At 41.1% G+C, this 27,907-nt stretch overlaps 1 protein-coding gene across 2 annotated transcripts; it reads left to right on the forward strand.

The window, feature by feature from the left end:
• The first annotated feature begins 5,669 nt into the window (after positions 1-5,669).
• On the forward strand, positions 5,670-27,898 carry CORO1A (coronin 1A). Of its 2 annotated transcripts, none has more exons than XM_039334907.1 (11): positions 5,670-5,742; positions 8,526-8,728; positions 11,798-11,920; positions 12,770-12,899; positions 13,094-13,278; positions 15,079-15,198; positions 16,601-16,705; positions 16,838-16,983; positions 17,290-17,347; positions 24,499-24,714; positions 25,298-27,898. In XM_039334907.1, exons 2-11 carry the CDS (start codon positions 8,531-8,533, stop codon positions 25,400-25,402), a joined length of 1,386 nt encoding a protein of 461 aa, XP_039190841.1. In that variant the 5' UTR covers positions 5,670-5,742; positions 8,526-8,530; the 3' UTR covers positions 25,403-27,898. The 2 variants fall into 2 exon arrangements, with proteins under 2 accessions (XP_039190841.1, XP_039190840.1); XM_039334906.1 differs by lacking the exon at positions 5,670-5,742 and adding an exon at positions 7,273-7,401.
• The last annotated feature ends 9 nt before the right edge of the window (positions 27,899-27,907 follow it).

Genomic DNA, 27,907 nt, shown 5'->3' on the forward strand with positions numbered 1-27,907 from the left:
TCAAATGTGTGATGGAAGAAGTTGCAGCAGGTTCGCCTTTCTGCGTCTTGAATCCGGATCGCTGCAAAGTCCTGCTAAATATGTTGCCTGGGTTTGTAAGATTTTTTTTAGGTTCCATCAAGGAAAAGCGAAGAAAAGCGAAGAGGCAATGCTGGGTGCTATAGGATGTTTTCCTTTGGGGGAGGATATAGGGTAATTTTACCGATTGCAGCACTGCGGTCTTCAGAGGTTTTCCCCTCGAAAGGTAGGAATGGCGTTGTAGATGTCAGCAATCTGCAATGAAAAGATGGAAGCAGATTTTCCACCCCAAATTAGAGTAGTGGTCTAGTTTGTGGCTTAGTGTATTGTGGGGAATACGGCCTTTATTTTTGAACAACCAATCTAATTTCTATCCTGTTCTAAATGTGAATAAAGAAATACTTGAGTTTCAATTATACAGTGGCAAGAATCCTCCCCAGGCTGCCTTTATTTGCTATATTTATTAACCTTCTGCTTTCCTTTCAAAGCCAGCCCTTTGAAGTGCTTTACAATAAAAATATACCCAGTCCATTTTCTAATATACATCTGGCTGGAAATCAACAAGCACATTTGAAATTCCACCAACTGAAAAAGCATTCAGAATAACCCCTGTAATAGCAAAAACCACATGTTTAATCTTTTTGCTGAAGGCACAGTGAAAGGTAAGATTTCATTCCACCCACAGGAGAGAAAAAACAGACTGGCAGTTGGGTCAGTAATAACATAATAGATTAAATAACAGAATAACAACATTGGAAGTGACCTTGGAGGTCTTCCAGTCCAATCCCCTGCTCAGACAGAAAACCCTATATCATTTCAGACAAATGGTTGTCCAAGTAATAATCTGAACTTGATTGCTGGTAGGCCTTAATGGATTACTTTGGAAAAAAAAATATTTTCCAAATGTAGCTCTCCTGAAAACAGCAAATACACTGTTTATATCTCTGCAATTTAAAATTACAGTATGGTTTTTGTCAGTCTAAAATATATGCATTACAATCCAATGTATTCTATAAGCATTTGCACCCTCACAACTGGTTGTAGTTACTTTTTTTTCAGTCCTTAGTTAATGTAACAACCATTGCTAATCTGATTCTAAATAGTGATTGGAGTGCATGATCTAAAACTTTAGGTTTTAAGGATTTATTCTCCTTCGGGTTCTTAGACTCAAGTTGTTTAAAAGGAAGCACTAGTATTTGGGGTTGAGGTCAAATCCAGACAACAGCTAATTCAATACCTTGATGAACATCACAACATATACGAATCAAGATATGCTCAAAAAACTAGCCACCATATTCTACCCAAATGAAAAATTATGAATCATCTTTAAGAGAACATTGTAATGGAAAATAATGCAGTAAGCCAAACAACCTATCTTGTACATGAGGATTTGAGCAGGGGGCACCTATTTCAGAGGATGTTTATTGCAGGAAAGAAAGCTTTTTCAGTGAAGTTATTCTAGTTATGATATTCCTTCACTCAAGGAAGATTGGGAGGCATCTATCTCAGGATCTTAATTTTTCCAGGCAGTTTCCATCTGTTTAACTTTATGGATTTACTGCTGATATATTTATTATAATGTTTTATTGATTTAATCCAATTGGACACAGCCCTGAGACTCAGACTGCCTCAGATAGGAGAGGCATAGTAATTCTGGAGAAGGATCATGCCTGAATTTTGGATGACCCTATGTAGGTCAGATATTAGGAAAAAAATCCAACTCCAAAAATAAGGTAATACAAGAAAGTAAAAGTGAAGTAAAACAAAGCAACAATAAAATAAGATACAGATGTGCACCTAATCTATATATCAATAAAAATGTAAATGTTCATTTGTTCAAAATCTTAAATCTCCGAAAGGTCTTCACCGATTGGTTTGAAATTTTGACACAACGTTGCATTCGAATACGTGCGTGTTTTTATATACCTATATTATATAGATGTCACACCTGTGACAGGTAAAAACATGCTTTTTTGAAAAACAGGTAATGCTTTTTTTGAAAAACAGCGCCATCTGTTGGACATAATCTATATCTGTACACACAATGGAACAACAAAAAATATTGTATACCCACAAGCACTGTAAAATTAAACATATTACAAACGTGCACTTTCTCTTTTCTTTCTTGAGCCACAGCAATGTGTGGCTGGGTACAGCTAGTATATAATGTATAAGAAGAGATATTTAAAGTTAAAAAATCAAAAACTAATTGATCTTAACTATTGATCATTGATTATGTGCCATCTAGTCAGTTTTGACTTTTAGTAATATTTTTTTCCAGGTTATCTTTCCCAAACATGGTCCTTCCAATAGTGGACCAATTACCACTGTATTTGATTCTCTTCTCTTCCATCTTTCCCAACGTGATATGGGGGGGGGGAGCGAGAGGAGAAATAAAACATAGGACAATCACTATCAGCAGGTGAGAAGGTTAAACTATTGATTTCCTCATAGTAATAGCAATTGCAGAGAGATTGGTTACCTTCCTAGATACTAAAAGCAACATCAGTCAGAAAAAGGGGAGCTTGCTTAATAGATCAGTTTTACATGTGTTACTATGGTCCTAAGGCTGCCTGTCAATGCAGGAAAATACAACAGGTATCTCCCAGTTGATTAGCTTTATGCTGTGGTTTTATTGTATCTTCTTTCTGTTAGCAGAGGTGGTACGGGTTAAATCTTGTCAGAGAAAAAGCTCTTCGATGGGGCACCCTCAAGATGTTCATTAAATAATTAGCTGGGATAAGTGGTTTTCCACCCAAACCATTCCCATGAGAAGTGATGAGAGTGCTCTGGTGAACACCAAGGCCAATATCAAAACCATACTGTCTCAGTTCTGCATTGCCTGCCTCAGGCCCTCAGAAAATTAGATAATAGACTGAAAGGTCAAATTTCTTGAGATTTAGCTTTGTGCCTTTTCCAGGCTGAGTGAAAATTGTCCATGAGGCTCAACCAGGCCAAATTTCCTCTGTAAAGACTAGTTTAATTTACAATCTAAGGGAGGGATTTGGCTTAACATCTATACTTAGCCATACAAATCTATTGGGTAATCTAGATCTAGTCACTGGCTGGTTCACAGATTGTGGTTTAGCTTACTGTAGATGTCGCTTAATATCTTTGCATGGGTTAACACCAACTAATTGTGATTTACCCAATAAACCTTGATTAAACCACAATGGCTTAACATAATAGTGCATAAGCTGAGCTGTAGTTTCTTGTAGTTATATTTATGTGAAACTTAATCGAATGTAATAATGGACCTGGTCTTCTATTTAGGAGTGTAGGTTCTGCTCCACCATTGAAAGAACCATACTTGGCCTAAAACATATTGTATATTTTTGGCTTAATGTAATGTGAAACACCACATCTTTTTCAAGGATTGCTGTAAGAATCAAGGGGGAAATGGGTGTATGCAGCTTGTATCCTACCTTGAGGTCCTTGAAATACAGAAATACAGGATGATTAAAAAAAAAAGTTATAGGCTCCATTGATATGAACTATTGTGAACAGTGGATAGAAAGCCTGTCAAATGCAATAAACTGGAATTTTTTTAAAGATAACGTTAAACATGATAAACATAAAAATGCTTAATTTTATACAAAGTGGTGATAATGAAATTCTTCTATGTTTAATGTATTAAATGAATTTTAATATTTAGTATTAGGAGTGTTCTTCATTCAAACTGATTCCAATGACAAATATTTTTCACTTTGACAGCATGATTTGAGATAGAATCCCATACAGCACATGAGAGGCAGTTTGGTATGTAGTGGCTAAGGCATCAGGCTAGAAACATGAGACTGAGTTCTAGTTCTGCCTTGGGCACAAAGCCAACTGGGTGATTTTGAGCCAGTCACTTTCTCTCAGCTCAAGGAAGAAAGCAATGGCAAACCGCTTCTGGCAAACCTATTCTACATGAATTGTCCAGGCAGTCTCCAAGAATTGGGCCGCTATTAAGCGGGGGAAAAAATAATACCGTAAATTCAACTGTAGTTGAATTTAAAATGTTTTTTTCTTTCTCTCTCTACTCATCACTCACATGATAGCAGAAAAATGCAAGCCAGATGTCACATAGAAGGTACTAATTGTCTTGATGTGATGTCTGTGGTTGAAAGTGATCTCCATACTAAACATGCAGCTTTCTGTCTTTCTTCTCCTAAGACTTCCCAGCAAATGTGAACTGGATTGCAATGATTATACTTGCAGTTTTCAAACAGTGTAAAGTTGGTCTGTGGTTTGTGCTGCCAAGCACTGAAGAAGGTGATTCATCTGGAATGATTGCCTAACTGTGTTCCTGTTTCTCAAGGCTGAACTTAAAGAAAGCAAGGAAGATATTCCCCTTGGCAATCTGAATCCAATGCCAGGAAAGATGGAGATGATTCAGATATTGTTGAGTCCTGGAATTGTATTTCCAGACCCAGAAAAATTGTTTTGACTTCAATCTTAAAATCTTAGTTCTGTCTGAGGTTCCCAAGTTGTCACTTCTCCCACCAATAGCATCAGCGATTGTGCTGTTTAAATTTCCTTTGCAGGTAACTGTGTTTATTCGCTTTCACTGTAAAACAGCGATTCTCAACCTGTGAGTCGCGACCCCATTTGGAGTCGAATGACCATTTCACGGGGGTCGCCAAACAACGCAGTCTGCCATTTTTTCCCCCTTTTCCTTAGCTATGCTACTCCCTTTTATTCTATTGGCTTTTGAAAGCCAATAGAATAGACTCTCTTGAATAGAGTCTAATTCTATTGGCTTTCAAAAGCCAATAGGAATTGTCCAGGCTGTCTCTGCCCTGCTGAGCCCGCCAAAAGTCCCATTCTGCAAACAGTGCTGTAAGTTGTCTGCAGCGAAGGCGAGCTGTCTGGAAGTTTCCACCCCTCCCTGCTGAGTAACTACTAAAAATGTAAGTAAAAGAGGGCCAGGGTGGGAGGTGGGAGGCCGGCAGGCGCAGGGACGGTTGCTGGTGCGCGTGGGGCCTGGTGGGTGCCTTACCTCCCTTGGGCTGGGCCAGTTGGTGGCCCAGCTGGTGGTCGCCCTGTGCCGTCGCTGCCCCTTGCCAGCTATGCCTCGGCCAGCACAGGGGGCGGCACCATGCATGTGCGGTGCTCCCAGGCAGGGAAAGTCCTCGATTTACAACCGGTTGGGTAGTCCTCGACTTACGACTGGTTGGGGGTCGCGGCATTAAAAAGGTTGAGAACCACTGCTGTAAAACAATTTTCTTGTTACTCTAATTCAATGTCTTCAATGGTTCCCAATGATTCTGGGTGCTGTTTATGACATGCAAAGCTCTTTCTGGTTGAATAGCTCAGTCCTGCCTCTTCTTGTAGGTCAGGATGATCAACCCATGGGCTGCAGCCTTCCCCTGCCTGCCCCATTTGTGCATCCCAAAATATGACAGCAAATCCTTTCAATATTGCAATCTCAGTTTTTTGAAGAGAAAGTGTCAAAATGCAGGCAGTAAGCCATCCCTATTTAGCCTTTAAGTTTTCCCCACAACCATATAAAAGCAGGTTGAAAAGATAATCCCTACCCACTCTGATGATGTCACTGACCATACACCCCACACATTTAAATAAATAAATAAAATAAAAATTTTTAAAAACACAGTAAAAGCCGATATCCCGCCTGCCATAACCTCTACTTTGAAATCTCCACAGGGTCTTTTTTTTCCAATTCCTTTCACAATCTGAGATGGAGAAGATGGCTAGAACATTAAGGACAAGAAAATGCAGGTTAGATGTGGCTGCTTGTATTGTAAATGTGTTCTTCATTGAAGCCTACTAGAATCATATTTGGGCAACACATGAGTGCTTAAATCCGTTAAACACCTAGAGCAAGGGTGTCAAACTGCCGGCCTGTGGGCCGGATGCGTCATGCTGAAACCAGGCCCACCCCAGCTCCGGCAATGAGAAAAAAGTTGCAATACGTTGTGGCACATCATGTGACGTGGCGAGTTTGACACCCCTGATCTAGAGGCTATATGTATGTTAAGTTTGAGGAGAGGTTGTGACATACAACCTGCTTGTTTATGATTCAGCATATTCTGCAGATTCAATAAATAGGTTAATTCAGAATATGAATTTTTGGGGAGGGGGGAGAGGCAGCTTTTGTGTTTTCTTAATGTCAGGAAAGTAGTACAGGTAGTCCTCAACTTAGGAGCACATTTGGTGCCAGAATTTCGGTGCTAAGCATGGTAGTTGTTAAGTGAGTCACACCAAATTTTATGGCTTTTTTGCCACAGTTGTTAATGATTGTAGTTATTGAGGGAATCATGCAGTTGTTAAACAAATCCAGCTCCCCCCATTGACTTTGTTTGTTGGAAGCTGGCTGGGAAAGTTGCAAATTATGATTGTAGGACCCCAGGTTGCTGTAGCCATCAAAAATATATGCCTGTTTTTCAAGTTCCTGACTTTTGACTACAGGAATGTGGACTGCTGTGACAGTTATAAGTACAGGCCGGTCATGAGTCACTTTTTTTAGTGTTGTAAATTTGAATGGTTGCTAAATAAATAGTTGTTAAGTCAAGGGCTACTATAGTAATCTCTCAGGTCCTTAGTACCGTAATTAGCATAGCCTCTTTTTAAGATGGTGGGTTTCCTCTACAAACAGACACTCATACCCAAGTCCTCTTGTGGCTTGATCACTACAACACGTTCTGTATGGGGCTGCCCTTGAAGTTTTAAACTGGTCCACAATGCAGTGGTGCAAACAGTGATGGGTATTGGTGTGCCCATAAATATTAGTCTTTTGTGACTGGGTGGCATTGTAGGGCAATCCTATTCACCTGAATGAGACAGCAACACACAAAAAGGCTAAAAATAGGTGCTGTTTAATGCTTTTGGGGGTGCTCAGTTTTGTAGCTGGTACTATTTTCTGGAAGGATTGTTGCCCTACTTGTCAGGGAGGAAGAGAGGCAAATATTTGAAACAGTGCCTCACACTACAGTAGTTACTGAGGTAAAATAGAACACTATAAGATTTTTCTGTAGCTAGTTAGAAAGTCTCTGGGCTCTGCAAGGCTCTTCTTCAAGCAGGAAAGAAAAGGCCGTTGCAGTCTGGAACTGTCCAAATGAAAACCAGCACACAATTCTTTTAACAAGCAATCATTTCTTCTCTCATTTGGGATCTCTCATGCCTGTACAGGATTTTGTGTAAATAAAGCAGCAATTCTGTGCCATCATCAGGTTGAAGGATGCTAAAGAAAGGAGGGGGGGGGGAGGGAAGGAAGAGAGGAAGTGAGAAAAAGTATGACAAGCAGAGGTGGTGAGCTTTTTGTGTGCTGGCCCTTTAAGAGATAGCCCTCCCAGCGCTGTTCCTGGGCGATGGCTTTTAAAAAGCCTGAGCGCTCTAGTCCTAATGCATTGTGTGATACATCAGCTACGGAAGGTGCAAGTGAGTGCTCAGGATACATGTGTGTGTGTTGTGTGTGTAACCAAATGGATTGGAGTGTGGATGGGGCTCTGCCTGACAGAGCTATGGGTTGCAAGGAGACTCTTGCGCTGTTGATTTTTGTCTTGGCTATAGAACTCCGATGGGCAAGGTGCAGAGCCCTGTGAGGTAGGTCACAGGGGACCACACTTCTGCATTAGAGTTCAGACAGCAGAAGCCCTTCCTGTGTGATTTAATTGGCACTTTAACTCATTTAGAATTGGGAAGGCATTTTCTTTCCACCCACATCAGCCAGCAGCCTTGGAAGTGGATGCCCTTTCAACATTTCATTTAGATGTCATACTCAAGACAGGAGTTTTCTCCCTCCTGATGACCAGCTGTCCTTGCTGGAAATGATGGGGGGGGGGAATTATAGTACAGCACGTGGAAGACCTCAGAGAGGGGTGAAATAAAGCTTGGGGTTTGGCCAGAGAGATCTGCAGTCATTTTCCCCAATGGTGAAGCCAACTAACTAGTCTTTTGGAAACGTTGATTCCTCAAGTTAGTTTGCTTCTTGGGATGGTTGTGAGAATAATATAAATTATCCCATATGCAATATCCTGAGCTCCATTGAAGGAAATGTGTGGATTTAAGGGTTTCATCCGTGTTATTTATTTATAATTCTGAGATCTGGTGGAGCTAATTTGTGAATTAACAGCTGGGTTGTATACCGTACTCCTCTTTTGGAACCTTTGGGGTAGTTGTCCTGCATAGGACTTGAACACAGCAATTCCTCAGATTTACTGTATTCTGAAGAGCTCTCCTGTTCTGTTGGGCCTTGGAGGTTTGGGTCTTGGAGGGTCTACTAGGGCAGGAGGTGTAGTTCACACAATGATCTTCTGCAGCTGCACAACCTTAGAAGCTGCAACTTTAATTAGATCTTCTTGATCCCAGATGGATCTTTTGTGTGGGGTTGGTGCTGGGCCGAGATGCAGAGGCCGTCGCGTGGTGGGCAGGTGGTGAAATGGGGTTCAAGGCCATCACTGACTCACCTGGGCTCAAGGTTTCAAGAAGGGAAAGGTGCTGGTGGTGGTCATTGCATGCTCCCAGTGATGACTGTGTGGGGTTAACAATGTGCTGTTTTGCAGGAACCATGAGCCGCAAAGTTGTGAGGTCCAGCAAGTTCCGTCATGTCTACGGACAACCGGTGAAGGCTGACCAATGCTATGATGACATTCGTGTTTCTCAGATGACATGGGATGGGAACTTTTGCTCTGTCAACCCACAATTCTTAGCCATCGTCGTGGAGGCTAGTGGTGGAGGAGCCTTCCTGGTCCTGCCATTGTCTAAGGTGCCCTCCCCCACCTTCGTAACACCCCCTCCCCTCACTTTGAGACCTCTTTCAAAGCTTTTTTGGTTTATCCCAGGTCTTCTTCCCAGCTGCGCTCAATCCAGTCTCTGGCCGAGAAATTCTATAGAAAACTACAAATCTAACTTCTGGCTTCTTACCCGTCCTCTGCTTTTTTTGTGGTTTTCTGGGGACTTGCACAGGGTGCAAGAAAGGGCCAGGGATTGGTGGAACTGCTGATTTCTTTTTACCTTAAATGGTTAGGACCTGTTACGGAAATAAAATGAAAAAAAAGAAAAAAATGAAGAAGAGGAAGTGGCTTTGGGGGCAGCAGGAGGAAAAAGAACCGACATCGGTTGGCAATAATTAAAGTTCTCCTCTGTGCTTTCTCCTGACGATTCTAGTTTCACACTAAACTCCATTGCTTCAGTAATTGAACCCAAAACGCAGCAGTCCTGATTCTCAGCCCTGTGGTCTAATCCATTCAAAAAATGGAAGCTTGTAAGTTGGTTCCTCAAGAGCTCCCCATGCTCTCTGACAAGCTGAGCTTTATATTTGGTAGCAGGGATTGGCTTCCTCTCCTGCTTTCTGTAATGTGTAACTTCTCTTTCTCACAGTCTGATTGTATGCTTTAAGCATCTCCTTGGGAGGCCACAATAGCTACGTGAAACTTCCTCCAAATTTGATGACTATCGTTGTTATGAATTACTCTAGCCGTTACATTTTCCCCCTTTCAAAATCAAAGTTTAGATGTAGATGAAGACAGTGGATTGCTTTTCCAGTCTTCCTTGGCAAGGATCTTATGCTTGCCCCTAGGATGTATCTCATGACTTCAGCATGACATGGAGAGGTTTCAGAGACGGCAAGCAATAAATAGTGTGGGAAAGGAGAGGAGGAGAATGTAGAAGACAGACAGCATGTAAACCAGGCTGGTAGCCATAAGATCTCCACTCTTTTCCCATTTGGATAAGTAGCAGTAGATTCAACCCACTGGCCTAATGTTTTTCCTGGATTCCAGATTGTGAATTCCAGCCTGATCAACTCTTGCTTCTTAGAGGCAATGGATGGGAAAATCACAGAAAAAGAGGGAATGGGGAATGGAAATCTTAAAATTCAAATTGTGGGAATTGCTGAAGGGATAGCAATTGGTTGCAAGATCCTCAAGTCTTGTTGCTCTAGGTCAGGGGTGTCAAACTGCTGGCCCGCGGGCCGGATGCATCATCTGGAAGCCGCGCCCACCCCATTGCCGACAATGGCAAAACCATCTCAATACGTTGCGAGATGTCACATGATGTTGCGAGTTTGACATGTCTACACTAGGTGCTTAAGGGTTTTGCCAACCATTTAAAAAAAGGGTAAAAGCAAACTTTTTTAAAAAAACAAACAAACCAAAACTTCCCCTCCCAGCAGTGAGGCCTGCCTGCTTCCAACTCTCTTAATAGAAAGTGATGTTAACAACATTTTCACAAGTGAAAAGTTGTGATTTGCTATGAAAATGATTCAGTGTCGTATAAACTAAATAGATAAAAATAGAGACAGCAGTAATGTCTATAGATCCAGCTACAGTTAAAGGCACAGAAGTGGTGCCTTGGTTAAAAAAAAAAAATTGGCCAACCCTATTGTTATTTTTCCTGAATGCAGAAAGATGTGGGATTCTGAGAAGGGGTTGGGCTAGATGGCACTGTGGAAAGAAGGATCTATAAAGACGTGCCTGCAAAAGAGCTAATTAAAGAAGGAAAGTGGGTGGGTGGGACAGAAATTAAGAAAGAATTGGAAGGATCTTGGCAGTTATAACTGGAAGTAAAGGAGGAGGATGCAAAAATCCAGATGCCTAGTAGCTATGGATGCTATAAGTTTGGTCTGGCAATTAGTTTGCTGCTTTTAACATTTTATGAGAATTTCTCTTCCTGTTAAGAAGTTGTTGGGCAGCAACATGGTTAGGCCTCTACCTTGTTCCCTACTTGCTAAGGATCTTCCTCTAGCCCAGGGGTAGGCAACCTTGGCTCTTTTATGACTCGTGGACTTCAGCTCCCAGAATTCCTGAGCCAGTCATGCTGAGGGGAAAGGGAGAGTTTCCAAGCTGAGCCATGCTGGCCCAGGAATTCTGGGAATTGAAGTCCACGAGTCATAAAAGAGCCAAGGTTGCCTGCCCCTGCCCCCTGGGCCCCTTTGTTTCTCTCTCATTCACCCACCCTCTCCAAATGCAAGTGGGATATCTCAGTGCTGACCTTAGATAAAGCTAAGGTAAAGATTTCCCTCCAGTGGTGATTCTTGGGAGATGGTGCTCATCTCTGTTTCCTAGCTGAGGGAGTCACCATTTTCCAAAGATGCTTCCATGGTTGTGTGGCTGGCATTATATGTCGAGGCTCATGGAATGCTGTTACCTTCCCACTGGTGGTACCTGTTTATCTACTTGCACTTGCATGCTTTCGAACTGCTAGCTTGGCAAGAGCAGGGGCAAGTAATGGGGGCTCACCCTGTCATGTGGTGCTTGGGTCCCAAACCGCCAACCTTCCAGTCAACAAGTCCAGAGTCTTAACCACTAGACCACCACGTACCTTTGCTGACCTTAGCACCCTCTAATTCTGAAGTTAGATCTACTTCAGAATGATTGATCTGATTAATGCTTCTCTGTGTTTTATTTTATAAACCAGAGTTTGGTGTGTGTAGTGTGAAGCTACCCTTTTTATCTCTCATCTGTTGATAAAGGCAATGGAGATTAAGGAGATTGAGGCAGGATGACGCTGGTCAACTTGTACTTGCGATAGGCCTTTGAAGGCATTCTTTCAGTTCTGGATGTTTGTCAAAAGAAGGTTGGGGGAAATGAATGTGGTCAGTTTGTTGCTTGCTCTCCTTGATTACCTATGCTGATATAATGAGCCCAGGAATAATTGGGTCTGCTGGTTCTCATCATATGGCTTCCCATGGGCCATGTTCCTGAAGCAGAATGTCAATTTCATGGAATACAGAAAAACGGAGCACAAACACTGGAAAGTAAGAGTTGCCACTTGAAATAAATCTCTGATGCATAAGAACAACCTTCATTTTCTCCCTCTCCTCTTATTTTTGCAGACTGGTCGCCTGGATAAGGCCCACCCTGTGGTCTCAGGGCACACAGCTCCTGTGTTAGACGTAGAGTGGTGCCCCCACAATGACCATGTTATTGCCAGCTCATCTGAGGACTGCAGTGTTATGGTGAGTGGTCAAAGGAGAGGGAAGGGAGTGGCTTCAGGGCACCAGTGAGCAGTTTGCCTGGACACTACAAAACCAGAGGCATTTGATGTTCTTGAGGACATCACTAGTCACAACCTTGCCTTGTTGCTTACAAGAACATTTTTTTGTGCACAGATTTTTTAAAAGTAGCAGTAGGCTACTAGGGATTGGGACTAAACTCTTGTCATCCTGTGCCACCACCTTTTTGACTTGGGCTTATTAGAGTTGTGCTCCAATGCATTTGGAGAACATTGAGTTTGTTAGCCCTCATCCAACCTGCTGTCTTAATTTCTTTCAGTCGTAGCTCCCCATAATAAACCCATCCCCTCTGAGGCTTACAACTGTTAGATAACAATTCTTGCTGGAATTGTTTTCCCTCAGAAAAATCAGGAGTGAGCAGAAAAAGGGAAGTGACAAGCTGAATATCCCATTCTGGGAGATAGAGGAGTCCAAGCGGGCAAAGAACAGGGAATTGTGGGAAAAACGAATGTCTTATAGATGAGGGCACTTAAAGAAGTGTCAAATGAAGGAAAACGTAATCCGAATGGGGAATTTGGATGGCAGACAACCAAGGTTATCTAAGGATCTTTTACCATCTCCAAGCAATATGTCTCACAGTTTGCCTCCTGTGCTCCAGAATGACTTACATGCAATCTGTTCTCTGCAACAATGCAAGGCACTGAACTAGATCATCTCCAAAATATTAAAGATAGTCCCACTCTCATTTAGGTCACTTTTAGAATTTGACCAACCAGGCAGGCAAAGTAGGGGGCGCCTTTTCTTTCCAGTTCTCTGACAATCTTCTTTACTTCTTGTCTTGCATGTTTTTAGGTCTGGTCGGTGCCTGAAGAGGGTCTTACAAGATCTTTGAATGAACCCCTGGTGACTCTTGAAGGCCACTCTAAAAGGGTGGGGATTGTGACCTGGCACCCAACAGCCCAGAATCTCCTGCTGAGTGCAGGTAAGGAAAATCAGGCCCAAACATGGGCCCACGCCAGGGGTAGGCAACCTTGGCTCTTTTATGGCTCAGGAATTCTGGGAGTTGAAGTCCACGAGTCATAAAAGAGCCCAGGTTGCGTACCCCTGGCCCAGGGCAACAACTGCCACCTGCCACCTTCCTATTCGTGAGTCTTGTCTTCTTCCCATCTGCTACAGGCTGCGACAATGTCATAAAAGTCTGGGAGGTGAGTGTTGGTCAAGCGGCCATTTCCTTGGATGAGTTGCATCCAGATGTCATCTATAGCGCAGCTTGGAACCAGGACGGCTCTTTGCTCTGCACAGCCTGCCGGGATAAGCACGTGCGGCTTTTCGACCCTCGGGCCGGGGGCACCACTGCAAATGTAGGAAAAACTTCCACACTTTGAAAAGTCTAAAACTGGCAGGTCCAGAAGGGGTTGATTTTTGATCAGGATACAAATTAGATCAATAATTGCCTGAGATAGCAGATCTGTCTGGTCCCCAAAATGGAGTCCCTGCTGTTCTTCTAATGCTGTTTACTTTCGCCTGTGTTGGCTAATAGATATTGAAGACCAGCATTGGGGAGAGCCAAGTTTCCAGCCAGCCATGAACTAATTCAGTGATTTATGTTTTAAAGTATATAGCCACAAGGTTGCAGAAATATTGCCATCACTTATTCCTTGATTTTTGTACCTGTAAATTCAAAACATGCTTCTGTTGAATCTGGAGACTTCCTGGTTAGCATTTATCCCCAGTGTGATCTCAGTCGTTTGGTGTTTTTCATTTAACCAAAGAATTCATGAGAAAAATCTCAGAACATCTGTAGAGAAAAAGAGAGAGGTAGCCTCATAACAAGCTAGGGAGGATAGAATAGGCTGAATCATCACAGAATGCTAATTGACTGATGCAAAATCTGAAAACTTGATGGGATAGAGATTGACTTTGGAATGGTTTATGTGAAAGCCTTAATAGAAGCAGTCTGCAGAGATAGACCCTGACTTAACGACATTTGCAAATTGCATTTGCTAAGCAGTGCTGCCATTAAGCAAGTCATCATATGACTGGATCCATTTTTTTTCTACTATTTTTATCATGATTGTTAAGCCAGCCATGTGGTCTTTAAGTGAATCCTGATTCCCCAGTTGACTTTACTTTCCAAAAGCTGACTGGGAAGACTGCAAATTGCAATCATATGACGGCAAGACACTGAAACCATTGTAAATGCAAGCTGGTTGCAAAGTCTTAAATTGCAATCATATGATCGCCTAGGATGGAGTGCAATGCAATTTCAAATTGTCATTAAGTTGTTGAGAGCAACCTGTACCACAATAGGTTGTTGTATTTTCCTACAGGCCTTGGTAAATTATCCCTAATGAAAATACAGGCAGTCCTCGACTTATGACCACAACTGAGCCCAACATTTCTGTTGCTAAGCAAGACAGTTGTTAAGTGAGTTTTGCTCCATTTCCTTGCCACAGTTGTTACGTGAATCACTACAGTTGTTAAGTGAACCTGGCTTCTCCATTGACTTTGCTTATCAGAAGGTCAAAAAAAGACAATCACATGACCTCCAGGACACCGCGACCATCATAAATGTGAACCAGTAGCCAAGTATCCAAATTTTGATCACGTGACCATAGGAATGCCACACAGTTGTAAATGTGAAAAACAGTCATTGTTTTCAGTGCCGTTGTAACATTGAACGGTCACTAACAGAATGGTTGTAAGCAGTGGTGGGATTCAGCCAGTTCGCACCAGTTTGGCAGAACCGGTAGCTAATTTTTTGTTGCCCAGGCCCAGAATGGACTTCCAGAGCGGCATCCACAAAGAGAACCGGTTGTTCACATATTTGAATCCCATCACTGGTTGTAAGTTGAGGATTACCTGTATTTCTTGTTACTTTAATGCCTGCTTTTAAAGGCCACCAGTGGCCATCCTCACGTCTTCCAGAATGATTTATCATGGAGAAATGTTTCCTTTTGCTCAGACAATATTCCCCTCCCCCCTCAATATTAATTTGGGCAAATGAGATATTTTGTGCTGGGATAGAAGGCTGGAAGATGACCCAACAAAATGGGATGACTTCTCACTGTCAAGAAGTGGGTGAGATTTGGTTATTCAGATGTGATTTAACTTTTCTTCTGCTCAAGAAAGTCTCATTTGTCTCACTGTCTCACTCTCAGGAATTGCCACGGGCCCATGAAGGCTCTCGTCCAGTTCGGGCCACGACTGTGAAGGATGGAAAACTTTTTACGACAGGGTTCAGTCGCATGAGTGAGCGACAGGTGGCCCTGTGGGACCTGGTGAGCAGAGAGAGTGGGGGACACCTTTATAGGTGGCATTTGGGTAACGTCTTCCAAAGATCTGAGCAGTAGAGGCTGCATGGGTGTTCAAGAGATTTGAAAAGTGGGCAGCCCCTACTGTTCAAATAAGGGCAGTGTGGAAAAATGAAGGCATGGATATTGCCAAAGCCTTGTGTTGAAGAGATTGCTGGAAAGCAAATTTAAACATCAAAATCCTCTCCCTTATGTATATTGTAATTTTTTTACGACAAACAATTTCTTAAAAGTATACAAAGTAAGACACAAGGACATTGCAAGAGGAAATTCACACTGGTGTTGCAGGGGCCTTCTGTAGTTTGTATAGGATTTTGAATGCTTAACACACTTCATTTACTATCAAAGTCTTTTACAACAACCCTGTAAAGCAGATCAGTTATGACACCCTGTTATTGATGGAAGGACAGGCTGAAATTCTGTCCAGAGAGCAAGAGTTTCTTGCTCTGAAATCTGGATAATTGTTCTTGTTTTTGGAGGGGGTGTCTACCTTCAAGTCAGTGTTGATTCCTGGTGATTGCCTAGAACAGGTGTAGGCAACCTTGGCTCTTTTATGACTCATGGACTTCAGTTCCCAGAATTCCTGAGCCAGCCATGCTGAGGGGAAAGAGAGAGGTTTTCATGCTGAGCCATGCTGGCTCAGGAATTCTGGGAGTTGAAGTCCATGAGTCATAAAAGAGCCAAGGTTGCCTGCCCCTGGCCTAGACAAACCCCTCAGTTTCCTTGGCAAGATTTTTTCAAAGTAGTTTGCTCTTGCCTTTTTCCTAGGGCTGAGAGTGAATGACTGACTCGTCAACCCACTGGCTTAATGCCCAAGGCAGGACTAGAACTCATGGCCTCTCAGTTTCTAGCTTGACGCTTTAAAACTACACACCAGCTCTTTGCATTGTTCTTAGACCACAGAAACCCATGAGTATGTTTTGTAAGAAGTGTATGCTTTTTCTGCAAGTAGAACTATGGCTAAACTGGAAGCGTCTGTGAGGAACTGGGGAAGGAGTACAGTTTGGATGAGAAAAGGCAACATAGCCAGGATATAGGAAGCAAGCAAGCAAACATTTCGAAGGGATTTTGTCTTAATTAACAGTGTAACTCTGGCTAGGAATTTACTCTTAGTTTTTAAGTTTTATCCCAGACTAACACTACAAATGTCTTTCTGAAACCCTTCCTCTTCTCTCTCTCTCTCCTTTTCTTTTCCTTTCTCCTTTCCTTTTCTTTCTTTCCTTCCTTTTTCTTTGTCTTTCTTTCTCTTTTTCTTTTCCTTCCTTCTTTCCTTCCTTTCTTTCTTTTCTTTCTTTTTTCTTTCTTTTCCTTCCTTCCTTCCCCCTCTCCTCTCCTCTCCCCCTCCCTCCCTCCCTCCCTCCCTCTATAGAGGAATCCTGAGGAACCATTGACTCTTCAGGAGTTGGATACAAGCAGTGGTGTACTCTTGCCTTACTATGACCCAGATACCAACGTGGTTTACCTGACTGGCAAGGTGAGTCCTGGGTGGAGGGAAGAGACTGGCAATGCCAAATCTAGAAGCAGCCTTTTGGATGAGCTAACTTGGGGGTTCAAGTGAGAAGTCCTTTAATAAGGAGAAATTCAAAAACCTCAACATCCACTGCAGGGTGACAGCAGCATCCGGTACTTCGAGCTGACCGGCGAAGCTCCCTACGTGCACTATTTATCCATGTTTACTTCCAAGGAGTCGCAGCGAGGAGGTGGATGGATGCCCAAACGAGGGCTGGATGTGAGCAAGTGCGAGATTGCCAGGTAGAGAATGTGTGTTTTTCTCACCTGCTTCCTCCAGGAGGTTCACAGTGATGTAACTGGTCTCCCACCCTATTTCCCCCCCCCCAAACACTAGTAATCAAGTGAGGATGACAAATAGCAATGGTACAAAACTTCTGCAAGCTTTATCCCTGAATAGAAACCTAACAACTTTCTTGTATTCTGTTGCAATCCACCACTCAGATTCCTTTGGCCAAGCAAAAATAAAGCCTGGGACGTTTTTGTTTTAAGGAGACCCTTCCAAAGATTTTCTTTCTCCTTCCTTGAATCAGTTTTTATTCCTTCTAGATTTTACAAACTACATGAGAGGAAATGTGAGCCCATTGCTATGACGGTGCCCCGGAAGGTAAGCGTGGAACGACCATTTAGGATTGGTAGGAAAAAGCATTGGGAGAACAACTGAAAACAGTTCATATCAGGAAGGAAAGGGCTGAGACTAGAGCAGTGATTCTCAACCTTTCTAATGCCGCGACCCCATAATACAGTTCCCCATGTTGTGGTGACCCCCAACCACTTATACATCACCGGGTGCCAGGGGCGTGGCCAAAGGGGAAAAAATGGCGGACAGCCTTGTTTGGCGACCCTCGTGAAATGGTCGTTAGACCCCAAATGGGGTCCCGACCCACAGGTTGAGAACCACTGGACTAGAGTCTCTCTGAGCCTAAGGGACCATCTCTCTAGGAAGCTGCGTAGGCACCATTCATCCATTTAGGTGGGCGTCATCTGCATCAGAGTTGTCAAGGCTGTGTTTCTTGTGGATAATTTCTGGGGGATTGCAGGCAGGCAGGGATATCCCAAAGGTGCTTTTTCAGGAGGCAACTGGACTTCTTTGAAGACATTTCGCTTCTTATCCAAGAAGTTTCTTCAGCTTGACTGGATGGTGGGGAATGGAAGGATTTATATTCCTTGCAGACAGCTGGTCATTTGCATTCTGTTGAGGCCACTTGGAGGTTTATCTGTGTCCTCAAGGTCACCTGAGTGATGCAAATGGGTGTGGCACCTCCCTGGAATTGCGGTCCTCTCTGTCCAAAATGTGGATGTTGTTGTCTTCAAAAGAGAGGACCCCTGGTTTGAAAGAGGGGTCAAAGAGGCCATCTGTGTCAAAACTGAACAGCTCTCTCTGAAGAGTGGAAGGAATATGACATCATCTATCTCCAGTCTACAACCCAGTCCTTTCTCGGCAGTTCCAGCAAACACAAGCCAGGAAACTTAATGAGAAGCAGCAAGGTTGTCAACTGGGAGTCAGAATCCTCTGATTTACTTGGAAGAGTGCAAAATAATGGGTTCACATGTCATGTCAAGTCATGGCTTTGTTAATGAGGGTTGGTTGAGCAAATGAGAATGGCTGGGTGCACACTTAAATGTGAAACTATCACGAAACAGAATTGCTAGTTCATACAATGTACTAAACCTCAACCCAGCAAACATAGAACATATTGTATATGTGTTTGCCTGGGGAGGCACTGCTAGGGCGCTGGAGCACTTGCATAGGCAGTCCTCTAAGAATGAGGTCTACACCACTGACACCGTTTCCCTGAAAGGAAGACCTGCTGCCATGGGCACTCTTTATTTTGAATTAGAGAAACTTCTCAGATGGACACGAGAGGTTCCTCCTCCCCCCACCTTTGTGGGGAGGTTAAGGTGGTGGAAGGCTGCTTTATCTTTCTCTTGGGCTGTGAAGTAAAAGCGGGGAGAGGGCTCTCCAACAAAAGGGGGTCATTCATCCTGCTCCCCTTTTTCTCCCCCACTCCCATCCCGGCCCACCAAAACCAAAACGGGGAGGGGAAGCTCCCGGTCGCTGGATATGGCTTTGTGTGAATCCAATCATGGTAAAAGGGAGCCTTGATTTAGGAAGCCTATGTATTCTCGATTTAGGAATTTTGTAGTCATAAATAGGTAGATGACCATTACATCAATTTTTCCCAAGCTGATATCCTCCAGAAATGTTGAATTTTTAAGTCCCATAACCTTCTAGGCCTAGGGTAGGCAACCTTGGCTCTTTTATGACTCGTGGACTTGGGAGTTGAAGTCCACGAGTCATAAAAGAACCAAGGTTGCCTACCTCTGTTCTAGGCAGCCTGTTAATTAGTGATAGTTGGTAAATGGGGGCTCTTGTTTCTGGGACAATATAGTGCTTGGGAGCCTCTCCTAGCATCTAATGTACCACTGGATCTTTTGGTTTGATCTAGTGTGCTTTTCCCATTTTTGATCCAGTCGTAAAGGCCAGAGAAGAAAATTCCCAGTGACATAAATCATTTTAAATAGCTTGTGGTTCTGTTAAATCTGTAGTCCTTACAGAAATATGGTAAATGCACTGATTCACTGAGAGAGCTCATCTATTCCAAAATTATCAGAGTCTTAGTTTAACTTTAACACATATAACTTTTATCCCTGAATAAAAGTTGCAAAGACATCTTCCCAATTTCTTGAGACAGTGGTAGCCATTTGCCCATCGAACAAGAAGCTTTCTCTTCTGTATCTTCAATCATTTGGGCAAATATTTAATTAGCTGTCAGGTTGGATTTGGCTCCTGGAGGCTATGCAGGTGGTCCTCAACTTCACCTTTTGCAACCTTCTGGCAAGCAAAATCAATGGGGGAGGCCAGATTCACTTAACAACCATGTAATTAACTTAACAACTGAAGTGATTCACTTAACATCTGTAACAAGAAAGGTTGTAAAATGGGCAAAATCTCACTTAACTCTTTTGCTTAGCAATGGAAATGTTGGGCTCCATTGTGGTCATAAGCTTTTTGTGGACAAAAAGCTTGCCTGAATAGAATATTAAGATTTGAGGTGTGCAGGCAACACTGCTTGTTCCATGACCATCAATGAGGAAGCTCCTGCCATAACGGGCTCTTCAATTATCCTTCACCTCCACAAACAAGGATAATTGAAGAGCCCGTTATGGCAGGAGCTTCCTCATTGATGGTCATGGAACAAGCGGTGTTGCCTGTACAGAATCTTGAGATAAAAGATCAAAGGATGACACGAGCTGTCCATAAACGTAAAGAAAAAGAGCAGCAGCAGAAGAGTGGCGATAAAGTAGAAGGAATGGTTATTACAGAGCCTGTGGGAGGGGCAAGACCTAAAAGATCTTCGACAGTTGATCTTCAGGCTATGCTTCAAAGGCTTCAGGCCGGTGTAGATGGCCAAGTTCCTGACCTGGAATGTTAATGGCTTAAATTCACCTCAGAAACGGAGAAAGGTCTTCTACTATTTGAAACAACATAATAATGACTTGATATGTTTGCAAGAGACTCATATAACTTCAAAGGACTCAAAATATTTGACAAATTCTCGTTTGGGATCACATTTTATAGCTCCAGCTCCAGGGAAAAAAGGGGGTGTTGTAATTTATGTGAAGAAAAATTTATCGGCTAAATTAATTGAGGCTGATCTTGAAGGAAGATATGTCTTTGTGGAACTACTGTTACAAGGCAAGAAAGTTCTTATTGTTGGATTATATGCTCCTAATCAACAACAGAAGCAATTTTATAAGCTTTTGCATGGGAAGATATCCCAGTTGGATTATAAATCCATAATTTTGATGGGTGACTGGAATGGAGTTTTGGATATAACTATAGATAAAAAGAGCTCTTCAAAAATTTTTACTCAAACTAAATTACCCAAAGCTTTTTTTGATTTGAAAGAAGAGTTGGAACTTATTGACATTTGGCGAGAAAGGAACACAAGTGATAGAGATTTTACCTTCTATTCGGATAGACATCAGTCATTTTCAAGGATTGACTTCTTTTTGATTACTAGTGATTTTCTTTCTAGGGTGAGAAAGGTAAAAATCTTTCCCAGGACCCTTTCAGACTATAGTCCTGTGTGGATGGAGCTATACTTGGAAGATGGGAACAGAAGGCCTTGGAGACTGAATGAGAATTTGTTTATCCGGGGAGAGTTTGTACAAAAATGTAAAGAGTATTTAAAGGAGTTTTTTGCTTTAAATATGAATAAGGGTACATCGATGCCCATGGTCTGGGACGCCAGTAAGGCGTATATGAGGGGAATTTTAATTCATTTAAATGAAGTTTCTAGGGATAAAAGGATACAAAGACGTAGAGAAATAGAAGATGAAATTAAAATAAAAGAAGAAGCGCTTGCTCTTAATCCAACTGATAATAACTTAAAGGTTTCTATAAAGATGCTTAGGGAACAATTTAATATGTTGATGGCAGATCAGGTGGCTACCAATTTGCGTTATATGAGACATAATACTTTTTGTAATGCTAATAAGCCTGGGAGGTGGTTAGCTTATCAGTTACGAAAGAAACAGAAGGCTAGGATTATAGAGAAAGTAAAATATAAAGGTACTGAAGTTTTTCAGCAAAATTTGATTAAAAAGAGTTTTTTAGATTTTTACACAAAACTATACTCAAGTGATAATATAAAGGGAATGGATATAGATAAATATTTACAATCAGTACATTTTCCTAAACTTTCTGAGGAACAGCAAAATGGGATGAATTGTTTAATTACTGTGGAGGAAATTGGCTTAGCTATCAAGCAGTTAAAGGTGGGAAAGTCTCCAGGAACAGATGGATTGACGTTGACGTATTATAAAAATTTATATGAAGAAATGTTGGAGCCATTAAAGGAGCTTTTTAATAGTATTTTGCTGGGAGCACAAGTTCCTCCTTCTTGGAAAAGAGCGTTTATATCACTGATTCTGAAGGAGGATCAAGATCTTACAGAGCCTAAGAATTATAGGTCGATATCATGTAGATTATGTAATGTAGATTATAAGATTTTTACAAAAAATTTGGCAAATAGATTAATGCAGGTTATGAAGGATTTGATTCACAGTGATCAATTAGGATTCATAACAGGGCGATACATGAAATATAATGTTAGACAAATTATTAACTTAATTGAGTATTTGGATAAGAACAATCAAGATTCCTGTGGCTTTTGTATTTTTGGATGCTGAAAAAGCCTTTGATCAATTAGATTGGCAATTCTTATTCTCACTGGTAGAGAAAATGAATTTTGGGGATAATTTTTTACATGCACTTAAAGCTATATATCAGCAACAATCTGCTCAAATTGTTGTTAATGGGGGATTGACTGAGACTTTTAATATTGAAAAAGGGACAAGACAAGGATGCCCATTATCTCCATTGTTATTTGTTTTGACATTGGAGATTTTGTTGATCCAGATTCGAGAATCAATGGTAATCAAGGGCATAAAGATAAGAAAAAATGAGTATAAGTTACGGGCTTTTGCGGATGATTTGGTTTTGATTTTGGAACAACCGATTAGAGTGGTTGATTGTCTGTTAGAACTTATAATACAGTATGGAAAAGTTTCTGGTTTTAAAGTCAATAACCATAAGACTAAGATATTATCTAAGAATATGTTAGCCAATGACAAGGAAAGTTTCGTTAAGGCCACAGGTTTTCAGATGGTGAAAAAGGTTAAATATCTGGGAGTATATTTAACTGCCTCAAATGGAAAATTGTATAAAATAATTATGAATTATTATGGGCAAAAGTGCAAAAGGATTTAAATGACTGGAAAAAACTGCAGTTGTCATTGTTGGGGAGAATTTCAGCTGTAAAAATGAATGTTCTACCAAAGTTTCTTTTCTTGTTTCAGATGATACCTATTTAAAAAAAAGATGTAAATTTGGAGGAATGGCAGAAGGGTATCAATAAATTCATTTGGGCTGGGAAAAAAACCAAGGGTTAAGTTTAAGATTTTGCAAGATGCCCGAGAAAGAGGAGGACTTAAAGCATCTAACTTGAAATTATACTATGATGCAGCCACCTTAACTTGGATAAGTGATTGGCTTAATTTAACAAATAAGGATATTCTTGTTCTTGAAGGGTGGGATTTAATGTATGGTTGGCATGCATATTTAATTTTTAATAAGAAAGTGGACCGGGCTTTCAAATCACATATTTTGAGGAGTGCCTTACTTCGAGTTTGGAAAAAGTATTATTATAGGTTAAACTATAAAATACCTATCTGGGGGATTCCTAGACATGCAATTGAGGGGATTTCTAAGGGGATGAATTTTGATAAAATTTCGTATAAAGAATTATTAACTTGGTCAGGTTTGGATTGGCATTTAAAATCTTTAGATGTATTAAGGCAAGAAAATATTCTACAATCATGGTTTCAATATTTACAAATAGTGGACAGGTGGACTATACATAAAAAAGAAGGAATAACACTAGAAGATGGAAATCTGGTTATTCAGATTAAAGACCAGAGTCAGGCCCATATAAAAAGAATTTACAATGCTTTAATAGAATTAGACTCTGAAACAGAATTGGTTAAAGACTGTATGATTAAATGGGCTCAAAATATCCAGGATCCAATCCCATTGGACTTATGGGAGACAATTTGGATTAGAAATGTTAGATTTACACAAGCTCAAAATTTGAGGGAAAATTTTTATAAAATGTTTTACAGATGGCATTTAGATCCTAAAAAATTATCTTGTACGTATCCAAATTTACAACCCAAATGTTGGAGATATGGTAATACGGATGCGACATATTTTCATGTTTGGTGGAATTGTAAAAAGGTAAAGGCTTTTTGGATTATGATTTGGTGGAACATTCAAAAGATTTTTAAAAGGAAGATGAAGTTCACCCCTCAATTATTCTTATTGAGTATCTTTGTGGATTTAAATGACAAAGAAACTACTTTAATGTTGAATTTATTAATTGCAACAAGGTTATTAGTAGGCTCGTATTGGAAGAAGGTCTCATTGCCTACTTTAGAAGAATAGATACTTAAAGTTTCTAACTTTGCAGAAATGGCAAAAATTTCTGCTTATTTGAAGGATCATACACAAGAAAGATATATTATTGTATGGAGAAGATGGATAGATTATATTCAGAAAAAATATGGGACTATAAAGTTTCATTTATTTTATGAGTAAATTTTATAGTAACTGTTGTAGAGATTTGTTTATATGACTTAATTTAAGGGGAGTTAAAGGTTAAGTATGATGTTTTTTTTCTCTTTTATTTTTTTTTTCTTTTTCATTATTGTTAACTTTCTTAATAATAACCCTGTATTCTGCTCTGGGAAGTGAGGGGGGGAGGGTTGAGGGTGGGTGGGTGGGTGAGGGGGTAATGATAATATAGACATGGTAAACGCTTGGGCATTTCCCCTATGCTGCGTTCATGTGTGTGAGAGGGATGAGAGGGGAGGAAGGAGTAGGGAGGAAGTAGGATGGTTAGAGGAGAAGGGGAGGGGAAGAGAGTAGGAGGGGAGGAGAGAAAGAGGAAGGAAGTGGGGAAGGATTAGAGAGGATGGACGCAGCCTGGGGCGAATGGGCAGGCGGTACCAATAGTTAGGAATTTAATTGTATTTTGTATGAATAAATGGAAAATAAAAACTTTTTTAATAAAAAAAATAAATAAGATTTGAGGTGTGTAGTGAGAGGCTGAATTTCTGTTTTTAAATCTGGATGGAAGAGGCTCTTCCTCATTGTAATACTGAGCCTCTGTTTTTGTATGGTTTCTGCAGTCAGACCTGTTCCAAGAGGACCTGTATCCTGACACAGCTGGTCCAGATCCCGCCTTGACTTCAGAGCAGTGGCTAGCAGGCAAGGACGCAAGCCCCATCCTCATTTCCCTCAAGGATGGCTATACTCCCCAGAAGAGCCGAGAGTTCAAAATCAACCAGACTCTCCTGCAGGGGCCCAAGAGAAGTCAACTTCCACACGAAGGGACACAGCAAAGGGTAAGAAAACCCAAAGGTCTAGATTAGGTCTTCTGGACTGTTTGGTTTAGGATGGGCCTAAACAATCCATTGACCTTCATGGTCCTCAACTTCTCTCGGAGGATCACCCAACATTCTATATGCATCTTTGTGGATGGTGGGGAGGGCTTGTCTTTAACCCTGTGAGAAATATCTGCCTTTTGTAGTCCTTCAAGGCTTTGGGGAGGTATACCTGATGACTTGACATTACTGGAAGAGATGAAGCCCAGCTGTTTAACCTTTGTCCCTTAAAGTCTTATAAATGGGAGAATTTGGCTTAATTTTAAGGATTTTGAAAAGATCCCTACTCTCCACTAAGGGTAGGGACATCGTGATGTTCTAGTCGTGCACCCTGCAATCAATTTTTTAAAAAGGACATTACGCCAGAAGGAAGATTTAGCATAGGGTTGGTGGGGAAATCTTAGACCAATGACAAATAAATGCTTTGAGTCAAAATTGTAAGTTACTTTAAAGGAGTGATAGCACAAACTTTTTTCTGAATAAAATCTGCTCTTCAGTTCTGTCAGTAAACACAATAATGTTAACTAAGTAATGTGTCATTTAGGGTCCAGCTTTAGATCAGTTCTCGGAGGATCTGAAACGACTGCAAGCTACTGTGTCGGAACAGGAGCGACGCATCTCAGAGCTGGAGAGGATTGTGAAGAAATAGTTTCTCTCTGTTTTCCTAGCCAGTCCGGTTCTTCATGAGTCACAATGGACTTTGTTTCACTGGCCTTTTAAAGCCCCTTTGATTTTTTTTAAATGGGTGGATCCTCAGGGCGTTATTAAGATTCATCCACCCTAAACTCAGGGCAGAAACTCAAGTTTATCTATTCCAGACAGAGCCCTTTTTCTGAGTTAACAGATTCCACCTTGAAAAGATACGAAATATACTTCTTTGCTTAGCCTCGGTGAAGGCATTCAGGATGATAGCCCATCTATTTACAACTCTGGAGGTTCGTTTCTCCCAGGCCTCCAGTTCTGGTCTCTGCTTTCTGGTTCCTGCTCTGCTTTTTCCCTTAGAAAACAAATTGTCTTCCTTTGGACTTTTTTTTTAAAAAATGCTGCATATCCCGTTTCTTAGATTTTGCTTTTAAGGGCATGGTTGTGTGTGTGGGGGGGTTCTTTTGTTTTAAAAGGGCTACAATATTTAACTGATCATCGATTAAGCATTTGGATTGATTGGTATGCATTTTAGTTATTTGGTCAGTAACTCAACCTGAGAATTGCAGGGAGTAAACCCGGTGGAAGGCAGATTCCCACCTTTGTGTGAGAGAGGAGGGGAAATCTGCTCAATAAAATATGCTTGTTTCTTTGGAACAGTTTTGCATCTACGTATTTCATTCAAACCCTTTCATTCATTCAAATTCTTGAAAGTTACATAGCAGACCTTTTTTTATTCAAGTTTTAAATAGTGGTTATTCTTGGGACCAATTTTTTGCCCCTGCTCTCCAAAACACAATCAAACGGCATTAAGTAACCACACAAGCCTAAAACCATCAGCAATAGTTTACTTCTACAGGTAATCCTTGCTAAATAAACCATTCATTTAGTGACCGTTCAAAGGTACAACAGCACTGAAAAAAAGTGACTTAGGACCACACCTTGCACTTACAACTGTTACAGCATCCCCACTATCTCAGAATCCAGGTGCTTGGCAATTAGCATGTATTTACAATGGTGGCATCATCCCAGGGTTACATGATCACCATTTTTCACCTTCCCAGCCAGCTTCTGATAAGCAAAGTCAACGGAGGAAGTTGGGTTCATTTAACAACCGTTATGATTCATTTAACAATTACAATGATTCGCTTAACAACGGCAAAAAGGTCATAAAATTGGCTGCAACTCACTTAAACAAACACCTCCTTGCTAAGCAGTGGAAATTCTGGTCCCACTTATACTAGTCCTCTACTTATGACCACAATGGAGCCCAAAATTTCTGTTGAAAAACAAGGCAGATGTTAAATGAATTTTGCTTCATTTTACAATGTTTCTTGCCACAGTTGTTACGTGAATCAATGTAGTTGTTAAGTTAGTAACATGGTTGTAAAGTGAATCTGGCTTCCCCACTGACTTTGCTTGTTAGAAGGTCGCAAAAAGTGATTCCGTGACCCTGGGGCATTGCGACCGTCCTAAATAGATGCCAGTTGCCAAGTGGCTGTGATGATGGGGATGCTGCAAAGAGCAGAAGTGTGAAAAATGGTCATAAGTCACTTTTTTCAGTGCCGTTGTAACTTTGAACAGTCACTGAACAAATGGCTATAAGTCAAGAACTACCTATGTAGCAAGTTGACTTCCAGAAAGAATTTAAGACAATCCAATCCAGCATTTTGTTGATGCCAAAGGGAAAGGAAGGGAGCAATTCTCCCCCTATGTCTGATATTGAAAGGCTGCATACACCCAACAGAACTATTAAAACCACGAGCCACATGATCACTTTATATTCTATGGAAGTGTCTAGCCCATTTTCAGAGATCTTTTTTTCCTCTCATGTATTCACCAATGATTTGCAACCAATCCTTTAAATGTAATAGAATTAATTTAAATTACTTAACCCACAATCCTATTAATCTAGATTGCCCTTCTCTTGATTAAGCATGGGGGCCAATTTGAAGAGTTGACAAACTGCCAGTAGTGGCTTTTCCCCCCTCCAAAATGAAATAAGAGTAAGGAGCAGGAGTTCTCATCCCCCCCTACAGGACTTTTAACATTGGGAGGAGCCTGGAAGGACCTTTTCCAGGTAATCATGTTTTATTATAAGACGTAAGTTTTGGTGAGCTGCAGCTCACTTCGTAAGATGTATAGAGTGTTAAATTAATTTAAATTGGAGGGAGATAGAGGAAAAAGGGTAGAAAAATTAAGGTGGTTATGCCGATACAGATGATACATGAAAGGTTACAAGTACCCTATCAATTAACAATTCCAATATGTTAAAAATCTATTGTTGAGACCTGAGATTGTCTGCTTTAGATTTATGCAAGCACAAGAATTTCTCATTAAATGATAAAAATCCTGTTTTTCAAAAAAAAAAAAAAAAGTTGAGACCTCTCACGATATCCTGGCAGATCGAATCCTTGGTATTATTTTGTCCTTGTTTTGAGATCTGATATCAATGCCTATTAAGCTTTTGTCTTTTAATAAAATTTATTGGTTGGAAAAGCTATTACCAGAC

This window comes from Crotalus tigris, unplaced genomic scaffold (genome assembly GCF_016545835.1).
Source record: "Crotalus tigris isolate CLP2741 ecotype Arizona unplaced genomic scaffold, ASM1654583v1 scf7180000017639.5415321, whole genome shotgun sequence".
NCBI classification, from domain to species: domain Eukaryota; kingdom Metazoa; phylum Chordata; class Lepidosauria; order Squamata; family Viperidae; genus Crotalus; species Crotalus tigris.